The 13,892-nt window shown below is 42.5% G+C and overlaps 1 protein-coding gene across 3 annotated transcripts in view; it reads right to left on the bottom strand.

The window, feature by feature from the left end:
- The window catches only part of TMCC3 (transmembrane and coiled-coil domain family 3), a 144,135-nt gene that overhangs the window by 46,366 nt on the left and 83,877 nt on the right, over positions 1 to 13,892 (bottom strand). The window contains exon 1 of one of the 3 annotated variants that reach the window (XM_050900095.1): positions 1,216 to 1,321. The exons of the other annotated variants lie outside the window; for them this stretch is intronic. Within the exon in view, the coding sequence (XP_050756052.1) occupies positions 1,216 to 1,293 (78 nt within the window). The 5' untranslated portion in view covers positions 1,294 to 1,321. Of the gene's footprint in view, positions 1 to 1,215; positions 1,322 to 13,892 lie in introns of those variants that run through there. 3 annotated transcript variants of the gene reach the window in all.

The raw sequence follows: 13,892 nt of genomic DNA, 5'->3' as shown, positions 1-13,892 counted from the left end.
AGTGTATAGGGTTACCTATTTTTAAAACATTTCATTATGCAGCAACAATCTGAAGCACACCATCTCCTTTCCAGCAGTGTCAATTAACGGGCTGGAGGGATGGAAAGTACTTCTACTGTGCAGTACGGGGCAGGGGGGGAACCAAAAAAACCAAACCCCCCAAAACCCCAAGAACGTTCCCCTCCCCAAAAAAACCCAAACCAGTCTTCCTTCACAAATAGCTAATCCCTACATGTCAAACTGTAAAGCCCATTTATTGACACATACAGGATCTCATCTTAGCATAGAAAAGAAAACAGTATTTCTGCCGATATCCCAAGTCAGCTAGAGCAACCTCCTTTTTCTTCACATCTTCCTGCAGTGCATGGGAAGAAAGAGCCATTTGTTTTACACCTGTTTGAGCTGAGCATTTAGGTAAGAATTTGAAATCTGTGCATTAACTATAGAGCCAACTGCCTTCATCAGCAGGACATTCACCACAAAGGCTACTAAATATACGAAAGGATCACGAGCACTACCTATACACATTTATCATATATTGTATGAAGAGAACATCAAAATAGTAAGATAAAGAAAGATGAACTTGCCAGCAGACCATAAGAAAAACTATCCCATGAAGCCATATATCATAGGTATACAGTATATTCTTACTTTATCCCTAGCACACACAGATACACCTTTTCTGTTGATCTCCATCCCTGCCAGAGCCCTCTTGTAAGTAACTTCAGGAAGGGAACAGTAATCATTCTCTGCTGCTAGATACAATCACCTGATCCACAGTTTATTAAACAGACCTTGAGAAACAAGACCAAAACCAAGTATTCACCAGTGTGATCTAGACAGAGTCACTTCATTGAATCATCAGCACTGTTGACTTTGGTAAGTTCTCTATTACTCTCGCCTCCAACTAGTTTCTGTTATGGATATATCTTGAACATCGGTTTCTGTTACGTCAACAACCAGTTTAATTTCATTTTCCTATACCAAAGACTATTTAGAGTAGGAATATGAAAGAAGCACATATAAAAAAACTTCTCTTTAGATCGACAACCTAGCAAACACGGAGACCTCTTGGGGAACACGCTGCAGGTTGGTGGCTGCCCCTCACAGCTCAGCACCCAGGCCCACCGGGCAGCCCCACCACCCTCGCCTCCCCGGGCCGCCTGCTTCCAAGGGTGGCCCCGACGACCCTTTCCGTGCCCTCACACGACTTACCCGCGTCTTGCGGCGCCGGTGCCGCTCCGGGTCCGAGTACGTTCTATCCACGGCCAGCGCCGTGTCACTGCCCGGCATACTGCCCCGCCGCCGCCGCCCTCTCTTCAGCGGCGCCCGTCAAAAGCCCGCGCGCAGGTAGGGACCCCGCCAACGGCCGTCCAACCGCCAGCCCAACGGCCGCGGTACTGAGGGGGCTCAAGGCTGCCGCCGCGGTGCGGGAGGGCCGGGCACGCCCGGAGGGGCGTGCCCGGCCCTCCCGCACCGCGGCGGCAGCCGCTCCGTTTCTCCTCAGGCGGCACACCCGGATTAACCCCTCAACGCTCCGGCTCCCCGCCGCAAGGGGCGAGGCGGGCGTCGACCGCGCGTCTGTGGCGCCTAACGGTCGGGTCGTGAGGGGGGCCGGGGCTGTGGTATTTCACCCCCCCCCCGCCTTCGAAAAAGGGAGGACGCCTGAGGGGAGAAGAAGGTGGGGGCGAGCTTTAGCCAGAGGGAGTGGGCCATAAATCGCTTTTTTATTTATTTTTTTTTATTTTGAAGGCCGGCGCTTCTGAGGGGGCAGCAGGAGCTGGGGCAAGGATGATCTCCCAGAGGTATGGCTGGACGGAGGGGTGATGGTCCCATTCCTCCTGCTGACAACCGCTGCTTTGTGGTTCAGGCTTTTCGCTAAAGCTCCAGCTCTTGGAAGGGGTTACCGTCCAGATAAACTCAAGCGCCCATCTCAACTTCCATTAAAAGAAATCTAGACTCTGTGGCTACAACGAAACCCCACAAAACATAGCACATCCTAAAGGTTCAGAAGTCCAAAGGGGAAAGAAAGGAAGAAACCAGAAGTATTAAGTACGTTGTTCATTCTGGGGCAGACTCACTAGTAAGGGTTTGACTTTGCTGTAGCACAAGGCACCCCGGACATGGCTGAGTGCCGCTGCTGGAAAACTCTCGATACCCAGAGCTTCTCACAATAAACATGTTATAAAAATTCTGTCAAACCAACTAAATAATCAGAGTCTGCATTCTCCAAAGTGGTCAGTGGAGCACAGCAACCAATTCAGTCCTCATTTCTGCACGTTACACAAATGAGATAAATCCTTCAGTGTCCTAGCACAGGGGAGCTTCAAACCATACTTGTAACACCGAAGGAAAACATGTTTTCCAGGGCATGTGTATGCCAATGTACTCAAATCCCTAAGAGTTGAGCGGTGTTCCTGACTGATTTTTGCATTTATGTTCAGAATACCTATGCTGAGGAATGCATTTAAATCAGTAACAACACATTTTAAACTACTGAAAAGTGTGAGTAGAATACTGGTTTTATAATCACTCATTAAGTTGTACAGGAAATGTACTTTTTTCTTTCCTGGAATAAACAGAATAGTTGAGTTACCCCTTCTACCTTGTTACACAAAGTAAATCCAGAGTTCCTTCAGACTGACTCCCTTGCAACAGCAGCAGGACTTCACCTTTTAGGTACAGTTGTTACAATGCTCATGCATGAGTCACACTGCTTTTCTTCTCTAGTTGGAAACAGCAACAGTCCGAAGGCATGTGCATATATAAACATACATAAATCAACACAGCTAACTATCCTCGGGGGAAGGCTTGTAGCTTTTAAAAAATATTTCCCTGCCACCATTTACATTTTTTATTGGAATCTTATGTTCTAAGATAACACTACTATCGGAGGTTAATTATCTGACACAAGGGCCTCCTTGGTATTTTCACGTAATGAGGTCTTCAAAAATGAAAGACCTGAAATTCCAAAGTAAAAATAAATCCTAGACCTCACCTTCTTGGCAGGTGCTTCTTCTTCAACTCTAACACCAGTTTTTACACAGTTATCCCACATTAAGTAGTGAGTAGGTTTACTAAGGGAAGCAGGATTTGCCCAATGCAGTATTCAAAGTAACCAAACTAACAGAGGATACCTGCACGCAGGCGATGACTTGCCATCCTTCCTATACTTCTTATAGAGCTGAACAAGACAGCTGAAGTTGGAAGGCTGCTGGGAAAAAGCTTTAAAATGGGAATTGGATTTCTTCAGTCCTTCAGCTCAGACATGAAAGTTAATTCATGACTCAAAATGTGCCAGAGGGTGGGGAACTCTGGAGGTAAAGGTCAGTAAGAAATTAAACAGGCAAATGTTGTGGGTTTGGGGTTTTCACTGAAGTCATAATTCCACATTTCCAAAGGGGACTGTGCAGTTTCCAGCACCTAGGATGAAACATCCTTACTTCCTCAGAAACTTTCAGGAGTTTTTTTAAGCCTTGCCAGATATAGTTGATTAAAGCATTGAGAGGATAAGTAGTTGGAAAAGGGGCACATAAAAGGCTTCAACTGCTTGGCTCTTTAGTAATACAAGGCTTATTATAAATCGCAGTTTATTCAAAAGTTTAAGAGTTTTATTTAAGTAATGTCAGCTTTATTTAAATAATACCAGCAGACTAGCCACAAAATGACGAAACTTCTCTTCAAGATGAAAAGAGGCAGGGATGTGCAATATATATTTAGAGGTATATCATGTGTGTTTGCGCTCAGTAGTATTAACATACATACCAATATATTTACGAAGAAAGCACTCTCTCCTAATGCAGCGTCTAAGAAGAGAGGATGATACGGTTGGTCTCATAAGACCTCGGTGTTGCATTAATCACACCTTCCAATCAAGCCTGTGGATCCGTTTGCTTGGGCGCTGCTCTCAGTGGTGGCAGTTACTGCTACGCGTACCAGCAACAACAGCTCCCGTGTCCTGCGCCAGCAGCGAAAGCCCTGGTACCGGGCAGTTCCTGCAGGAGCTGTGACCACAGGGCAGCGGGCTGGGCAACTAGGAACAACTGCTGCACACAGCAGCAAGTTACAGTGGAGCAGAAATAGCTGCTTGGGTAGAGGCACCTGTCCCACGGGTCAGGAGAGCCCTTCCACACAAGCTGAATTAGGAGCTGTTGCCATCTCGGCAGTCTTTGCAGGTGCCGCACTTTGCAAACATCTCAATAAATGCTTCTTTTCATATGTCGGAGTCAAATCATCTGTGTCTTCAGAATATAAGTTCAGCATATATCAAACTGTGGTGCCATGCAATTCTCTGGCCAGCTGAAGGCTGCTCTTTCCCCCCTTTATCTTTCCCCCTCACACATGTGCCGCAAGGTCCTCCCTAGCCTGTAGTAGGAGCAGAAAGACTGTTATCCCAATGGTACCTTTGCAGAATACGTTTCATTTTGCTTGGCTGAGCAAAGACAGCTCCCCCTCCTCTCGCACACACAGCTGGTTTGTACAGCTCTCCTTCCCCACTCCAAAACAGAGACATGACTCCCCGAACATCGCAGAATACTGCACAGCACAGTACTTCTGACAGCCTCACCAGGTACTTCTCTCACAGTTATTTTCAAAAGCCCACAGAGTTCGAATAAATGCTCTTCCCACACACTGCACCTATTCCCAACTGAACCCTCAACCCACTAAAGCAAATCCTTCCAGATATTGGCAGGAGCATGAGGCTGGACTCACAGTGACGTAGATAGAAGTGGTAGCCCATAGATTAATTCTCTCATCCTTTGTTCTTCTCACAAAGTTTTTTTAAAATTCATTTCTATGGTTTAAATTAATGATAAAAGCATTAAATCATCCCAGCCATCCATTGTGTCAATTTTAAAGTTCAAATACCTCAAAATCCCTCACTGACTGCCCAGCTGTCCTTAGCGGCACAGAGTAATTTTATCCTTTTCCAGTGCTTTCCCTCACTTCAGCATGCTGGCATGACCCACAATGCTTAACTCTTGATATTTACATTATTTTGACTACCTTTTTAAATTGACCTTTTAAAAAATAATGCCAATTAGGAATGGAAGGTCTGGTTAGACTTAAGATCACTGTACAAGGGCGTACACCACTGTATTCGGCTTTCAGAGGGACAGACATCCATATTGGGTTCGCCCGCATTGCCCTGTTTTAGGAAGATCAAATCTCTGGAGGGGCAGCAGAGGCACTGCCCAAAGCAGACCTGTCAGGTAGAGCCTGAGCTTTCTACAGACGACTCCTGTCTCACTCTTCCCTGCGAAAGCTGCATCTTTGCCATCCATTTCCTGCTGCATGACCCCACACAGCAGACACAGCAGTCCCCCCTGTGAGCCATGAATTATCTATACTGACTTATGGATAGGCCGTGGAGGCAGAAGAAGCGGCAGTGGCGACAGTGGGATTACTTAGCAAAACCCAGCTCCCACACAATGTAATCCCATAGATGGGGTCGTACACACCCACTGGGAAGTATCACAAGAAAGGAAACCTTTATGGAGATGGAAGGCACGGAAATTCTGTCATTAGGAGGCTGGCCTGAGTTTTGGCCCTGTTCTCTTTCCAGTTTTCTCATGGATCTTGGCAATTTACTTTATTTCTTTGGACTTCCACTACCACATTTGTAAAAGGAGAAGCACAGCACATCTTTCTTCTGCGGAGAACCTTGAGCTCTCCGGAATTAAAAACGCTATTATTAAATGTTGTGTTCTGATGTTCGTTGGGAGAAATTAAACATACGGTGTCAAGAGTATATTGGCAAAGGTACAATCGGGAAGAAGGCAAAGGTCCCTTTTTCCACAATGGTAACATCTGTACTCTAAACAGGATACTGGGGCTTCTTACGAGAGACTTTTTAACATGCCCTCCAAATCTTTTTCCAAAAGCTTGTAGCAACCAGCCTCCGGGGAAAAGGTCTACGTGATGACAGACTGTCAGTGCCATTTCTAAGTCTCATGGCAAATGGGACAGAGCGGAGTGACGTCAGTCTTGCCGTTATCCGTGAGCGCATTGTCATGGTTCTCAGTTTATCTGCCAAAGCATGAGCCTTTCACACCCACAGGAAAGGAGATACTCCACTTGTCTGTACCCAGCACAAACTAGCAAGGGATCACACTGAGACTTACAGATTGCATTGCCAAGCTGTGACGTTCATTCAGAAGACATTGATAAACGTTCAGATATCAAACTAAAATTTTAAATCCACTCCTCATTAAGAAATGTTTTGTGTGCTTTCAGGATATAACAGCCATGGACACTCTGTGAGTACCAATTTTCTACAGAGGAAAAAACTCCAAAACGAAGACTGTCATTGTGTATTAGTGGGATGCATTGGTAGGGGGTGAAGGATAGAGAAGCAAGTGAAAAATTCCAGTTGAGGGTAACAGAAGTTCTCCCTCTTCTTCCTTTCCCCTGCCTACTATCCTGTGTGCCTTGCTGCGTGATGAGAGGCAATTTCAAGCCCTTTCCTTGTTCTCATACAGCCTAGGAAATTTCTGCTACGTAATTCCTCACTGCTGCTGTTGAGTGACAGCAATAGTGCAAACAGTACCTACAGGATGGTGGCAGTGTTTTGCATTTCAAACGCTGTGAATAAGAGTCACCTTTTTAGCAGACTTGAATGCCAGCTGTTCCGTATACCCAAGAACTTGCCTGGAGCTCAGCTATTTACATTAAAGATGACCCATGTTGCAGAAGCAAGTACAGAATTCTCCCTCAGGCAATGTGAATGGTTGCTGCTCATCAGCTTACCAATCTTCTTCTGCCTCACAGTATGTGATTTGGGGCCCCTCTGGGAATAAGTATATGCAGCCTGTCTGTCCCAAATCAGCCACTTTGATATTGCCATGAGGTATGCAGGACCAACAGCTGCAGGCTGTTGGCACATAAATGTGTACCCCATTCCAAAACACCAATGTGAACTTGCATCCAAACCGTTCAGACTGCAGCCAGAAGACAGCCAGCCTCAATCTCCTATTACTGCATATCCTGGTGGTTACATCAGTGCGACCTTTTATCCCACATTAAATCAAGCCAAAACTTCAAACTAGGTATAGCCTATGAGCACAAGAATTGCTCTCAGGATGTGCCACCTCTACCCACTGCTCAGAGAAGTGCACGCAGCCCCCCTGAAGCGGCATGTAGCTGGGCAGCCCTCATCTGAGCTCCTAAAGGCTCTGTAAGTCAATATACCACACCTTTCACCCTACTGCTTTATGGCCGTAGCTTCACAGACATCCCAGCTCACTTTGTGGCTGATGGTTGCACACAGAGATTGTAGATTGTGCTGGATAGGAACCTGTCAATTTTATTTGTCTATGAAGTGCACTGCATGGCTGTGGCTCTGTGTAAGTTATGTCATGCTAAATGTGTGACATCAATTATTTCCATATCAAGAGACAATGTCAAATGCAGGATTAGGACTTCTTTGCCAGTCAACCAGAAAACACAGATGAGTTACGAGAGGACAGAAAAATTAATGATTACACAAGTAAGCCTACACCTCTTCCTGGTGAGAGTTGTTACAACACAGCCCGTTGGGTTTCACTGCAGTGACTCTCTGTCTACAGAGATGCAAGTTACAGGGACATGAAGCTCAAGTTCCCTCACCACTATCAAAGTCAACCACCTACAACTCATCTAGCTGTGGTTCTGCTAAAGCTAATTTAATGCCATATGAAAGCTTTCCTTTAAAACCAGGTGAACAGGGAAGTGCGTTAAGTCGGTCATCTGGTGGGTTAACTGGGCATTAATAAAAGCCATTTAGATAAATATGGTTAAGAGCCCATTTAAGATGAGCGTAATAAAAACAGAAAGCTCTTTCCAGTTTACTTCTCAATCTGTCAGACCTAAACATATGACATTCAGCTCTGATTTGGTTGACAGGGACTTGAAAGATTAACATCAACTAAGCAGAAAAGCCCAAACGCCACTATGTTTAACTGGCATAAATTTTCCAAGTGCCTGATTTTCACAACAAATATTTTAAAGGCAGCAAATTGCAAACAAAAAAACGCAGCACAGCATAGACATTTGCATTATGCTAAGTAAATTTGTATCAGTCATCATTTATACGTATCCAGCAACACACTCCCTTTACTCATCTGAATATAGTAATTTATCAAGGAGCCAGTTCTGGGTTATTACTATGTATTACTACATAATTCTACAGGATAGTTTTCACTGAATAAAGTATTTGCTTCTTGGTTGTATTGCTAACAGGTATTACATTCATTTTACTTTCATTTTATAACGCTTTTTATGGAAAAAATCCAGGTTCATTGATTAGATTTTTGCCAACTGCTTCAATATGCAAGACCTTTATCACATATTTCTGCACATTCCACAGCAAATTCACTCACTACTAATGTCCCAAAGATAGGGGCAGAGCTTCATAACTTCCTGCATGTAACTATTCATTCTTAACAATATCAAACTGCAGCATCTGTATGCATACGTTCCTGCATCAGAACTATACAATTATGACTATTGGAATAATGATTTAGATTGGAATTTAGATTTAGTGAGTTTAGACATGTGGCTAGTTGACCATGGAGGCAAGTGATAAGATACAACATGATTCCTATTTTTAACTATCCTGGTGCTGTCAGATGCTTCAGAATAGTCTGTGAGAGAATACAGATTTTTAAGCTGAAAAAGCAAGTCTGAATTTTTAATATATATTCATACTCATCCTTTTGTGCCTTTTAAAATCATAATTTCATAAGCTATTATTCATTACAAAATTTTGGGGACAGTTTTTGCAAGATTGAAGTCTTCTGCTTTGTTCTTATACAACCAGTGAAAGGTATGAGGTATCATACAGTACAATTTTCTTATCCCTGGGACCTGAGTTTTAGCAGGAATATATAAGCAGCAGCTTATTTTGCAATGTTTTTGGAAACTGCAGCAACACAAGGTAGAGTCCCAGCATTTCAGGGCAGTTTCCCCCTGAACTTCCATGAATGGAAAATGTTACAGCATGAGATCACTAGAAAATGGAACGGTGGAGATACAATATTTGCTAATAAAAATTCCTATTCTGCTATATAGGAATGTAATTTTCTGGAACAAAATCAATACCTTTTTTCCCAGCATAATTGTAACTGAGCTTTTCTTACTAAAGTCACATCCATGAAGGGTAGGATTTCTTTTTCTTTTCCTTCTTAACCAATACAGCTATCTTGATAAAGCATTTATATATAAAGCAATCCTAAGGCAACAGGAGCATAGAGAGCCTCCATGTCCACAGACGCCTGACAGCACTGCAGAAGATACCCTGCAGCAGCCAGACAGCTCGGTGGCTAGAAGAAATTGAAACCCCTCTGCCCTTCCAGTGCCCACCATGTACTCAGCCCTGCCCATCACCAGCTAGCCTCAAGCGTCACTGACAGATAAAGCTGTCCCTCTTCCAGCCTAAAAAACCCCAATTTTGGCAGCAGGGCTTGGGTTGGTCTGATCTGGAAGGTTGGTAAGTAATAGCCTCTGCTCAAGATACGACCAGCTCCCCACTTCTTTTTTGTAACCACTTCAGACCAACAATTTTTCAGACAGATTTTTCAAGCCCAGTATAAAGGCATGACATTATCAACAAGAATCTCACAGGCACATGCTTACAAATCAAAACAGACGAAAAACTGTAATAATTATAGGCTTACTAGTGAAACTGTTCTTTTACAACGTTCCCTTAAATTTATTTGTGTTTGTGTGTCTCTCACACATACACAGCCTTATAAACAATTTTATTTAAAGTATTATAAGGGGAGAAATGGAATGGCCCAGCTTTCCTATTCTGCTAATAAAGATTAATTATGTAGGTTTTGAAACACTTGTAATTAGGAGTCTCAGTAGAAAGCATTGGAGCAATATATAAACTCTAATAGCAACATAAAAACTCTAATAGCAACATAGTATATATAATAAGTAATTAAGCATTCTAGGGCCCAGGCATATAAGTTACGACAAAGTAACATAGCTGAGGAGAAGTTGTATTACACAAATGAAGACAAACCCTTCAGAAACAAGTGGTATCGCAAAGACATAGGACATGAAGGGAAAGTGCCTACCTTACAACTCACGCTGACGCTCGCCAATTCCAATGATTTTCAGCATCTCAAACACACCAGTCTGACACAATTACGAAACAACGGAGCACAACCTTCATTCACCAAAACCTTGCATTTCTTTCAATGAAAGGTTGTCTTTTTTCTAAACTATACACTTTCTCATGTTTTCTATCTTTTAAAACAACATATCACAAACCTTTCACTGTTTGAAAACTTAAGAGGAAAAAACTCTTACGAGAGGGTTTTTTTTCATTTTCATTTTTCATTTCACTTATTTTTAATTTCTGCCACAAGTTTTCATGAAAATAACCTACCATTTTCCAGCAGTTATGTTTTGCGCCGCTGAAACTCTAGGCATGGTTTGAGGATTTGCTTAAGCTGAAAGGCACAGTTCTGCCTTGGCTGGCACGCAAAGTCGCTCTGGTCACATACCTGCAGCTCTGCTGTAACTGCACAGAGAGTAATAGCAAGCAGCTGCAAAAGGACGCTCTCTATATATGCCTCTGTTGTGTAGATAAAGAATGATCCCAGCTATAGGTGGGGCCTCCCGACAGCACAGCCACCGGCTGATATCAGTGGCCTTGAAACTGCGGGCATGGGAAGGTATCACAGGCCCCAGGGCCATAAACAGAAATGGCCAGTTACTGATACCAACCTGGAAGCAACCCATGCGAGCTGCCCACAGGCAGTAACATAGGCAGAGGAGTATTTATACTATGTACTTAAGCTGCAACAAAAAACACTGACTGCTCGGATGCCACTGCTTCATAGTATGTAGAATTGATGACTGGTAGCCTGTAATGCTACATACGTATTATCAGGGCAGAGATATGTACCTTTAATGCCTGTGGTTGGCCTAATATCTTATCCTTGAGGCTGGGTTGTAATTTGGATGCAACAATGGTGAGCTGCTCAGAGAGCTGATCCAGGTGAAAACTACCTCTGTCAAAACAAAATAAATTAGTAGACTGCAAAAATACATACGTATGAATTTTATTAGCTCCCTCATCTGACTGGATGCACAGCTCCTCAAGCCATGGTATTGACTCAGGGAAGTGGGCAGGGAATCATGCCTAAGGGCAGAAGGCAGAACCTAGCAGAAGTCAGAAGTAAGGACTAAAGTTGATCATGCAATCACATTCTTAGTTGCCAAGGGTTTAATTGTGTCATAGCATGTTGGGTATGTTTGTATCCAAAGACTCTTAACATCAATATACTGTGGATCTTTATAAAGGTTAGTTATCCTTGTAGAAGATATAGAGTGAGGATACGGTCAAATGTTAAGCCATCTAACATTTATGGAAATCTGTAAAAGCACGGGGACCCCAAAATGAACTACTAAACCTTTAAAATGAACTATTTTCTCATTTTCTAACAGAACGTCAATAATAGTATGATTCAATCAGGCCTTGAAAAAATAACAAACAGCTTCATCCAAGCAAAAACCTAGCGGGAAGCTTCAGACTGAATCTTCCGGTGAAACTGAGATCAGCAATTATATCTGAGCATCATAATACCAGCTGCTGAAATTATGATGAGGGAAAGATGAAAACTAACAGGACTGCCTGAAGGACCAAGAATAATGCAAATGTGGCATTAGAACATCTGTAGAGATAAAGCATCTGAGGTATGCAAACAATTATCTGGTTTGCTAGAAAAGGGAAAAAATCTTTCTATATAACTAAGTGACCCAGCAGGAACATGCTCTTGTCTTCTCTAAGAATGTGTCATCTCTAGGGGATGCTTCACTAAATCTGTGTAAACTTTCCCCTTGCTACTTGATAATGAAATTTCCTTTAGTTATCTGGACTTCATCTGGTCAGTCCCCAAAACCGTAATGTATTTATTTTTCTAAGGCATCCAATAGTAAGAAATAAGGGCGCATCTGTACACAACTCAGCTTCACTGATGCAGAAAAGAAGTAGATAAGCTCAACTAAATCAGCAGGGAATTCTTGTATTCCTCTGTAGTGGAATGTAATGGAGACAGGCAGCAGAATACACATTTAAAAGTTAAACAATGTCCCTAATCATTTAAATAGCTTGAAGTGAATCCTCTCCTTAAGATGAGAATAAAAACAAAGTTTAGTAACTGCTCTCAGTAAGACATCTTCAGCCCATCTATCAAAATCATACAGCAATTTTAAACCAGAAGAGATTAACGGAAGAGATAACCCAAATCAGCAGGTTTTCCCCCTACAAGGTGTGTCTTCTATTTATGGATAACTTTTTACTTCCTCTTCATATGCACAGGCTAAACTCCCAGCAACTTGCTTGCACTGTGACAAACCTCTTTTTGATTTGATTCCTCCAAAACTTCTTGACACAGCCCCCTTGTTCCCTTTTGTAACTTCTAGATCTACACACATACAAATGTGCATTGGTAAACACATGCACGAGAGCATTTCCCCCTCCCCTAGTTTTCCAATACTCCTCAGCAGCTGTGAATGACTCTTCCAGCAAATGAATCCCTACTATTTTCAACATGTCTTCATACTGCCCTGCAATCTCAGAAATAAGAAAAACACTAGACAGAAAACTTTGAGGTTAAAAATATGCTGCTCAAGCTCCCTCCTCTTTCTTCATTAGGTATTCTACAGACATGCATATGTATAAACACACATTATTAATTTATGCCTTCCCAGTGCTTACAGCATTTTATAGGCAGAGCGAGCAGTTTACATGTGGCACTGCGCGGTGTGTAGGGGGAACACCCACATCATGCCTTCTTGACTTCAGTCTGCCAAAAGCCTGAGCAGTTGTCAGCTAGGCACTGTGTTGGATGGACAGTAAATAGTAAAACAGGGCAGTGGGAAGAAAGTTAACAGTTTCTTTGAGAATGGATGTACCAGTCTTGGTACATTTTTACCGCAAGAAGAAAAAAATAAGTGGACTTGGGCTGCATGTTACAGGTTGATTGGAGGGGTTTCTGAGCTGATTTTTAGTAATTAATTCTTGCAACAGATATTTAAAATGTCATGAAATTGGGACAAACCTTTTGACTTCTGTGAACATTACCAATTTTCAACAGCTAAGGACCCTCCCAAATCTCTTCTGTTATTGCCGATGGGTTTTAGTTCAATAAATTGTGGACAGCCATTAAAGTAGGGAAAAAATCAGTCCCATAATTGGAGTGACTAAGTCCTTCTCATGTTCTGCAGAACCATTCAAGTAAGATGCAGCATCAGTGTCTGTAGTTTACTACAGCCCTGCTGCAGATGTGCAATAAAATCTTGCTTTCAGCCACTAGTAAATTTGAAATTCTTTTCACCACAAACTCTGTGGCACTTGGATACCTTTAAATGTCAGATATGGAGCCCTTAGTCACACTTATTTGTGTATCTAGCTATTTCAAGCTACAATTTATATACATAAATTATATTTATATACATACATATATTTATAGATACATACATATACATATAAAAGACAGAATATGCAATAGCATCATTTCTTGAATCAGAAGTATGAGAAGCTGTATGAAAACTTGCAGTTTTAATACTGAGCAGCTGCAGTGTTTTCTCACTAATAGGTGAGCTGCAAGCTAGCAGGAGCACTTCTACCAGGACAGTGTCTCAGGAGGAGGGAAGACATAAATAATTTGTGCTAGCTGGCTTTTCCTAATTCCATTTACTAGGATTTAATTGAATGAGTCATAAGAGCCATATACATGACGACAGTTTGTTCCCTGTAAGAAGTTTCAGAAATATGTCTCTAGGTTTCTGTATGTACGTTACCTCCCTGATTCAAATCTAATGATAGTAACTGAACTGATTTTGATCATCAAGGATTTGATCAGCATATAGTGCTGCTGCTTAGACAAACGGGG

This window comes from Gymnogyps californianus, chromosome 1 (assembly GCF_018139145.2).
Source record: "Gymnogyps californianus isolate 813 chromosome 1, ASM1813914v2, whole genome shotgun sequence".
In the NCBI taxonomy this organism is placed as follows: domain Eukaryota; kingdom Metazoa; phylum Chordata; class Aves; order Accipitriformes; family Cathartidae; genus Gymnogyps; species Gymnogyps californianus.
Note: the sequence above shows the minus strand (reverse complement) of the source record. Positions and strands in the feature narration are given on the sequence as shown.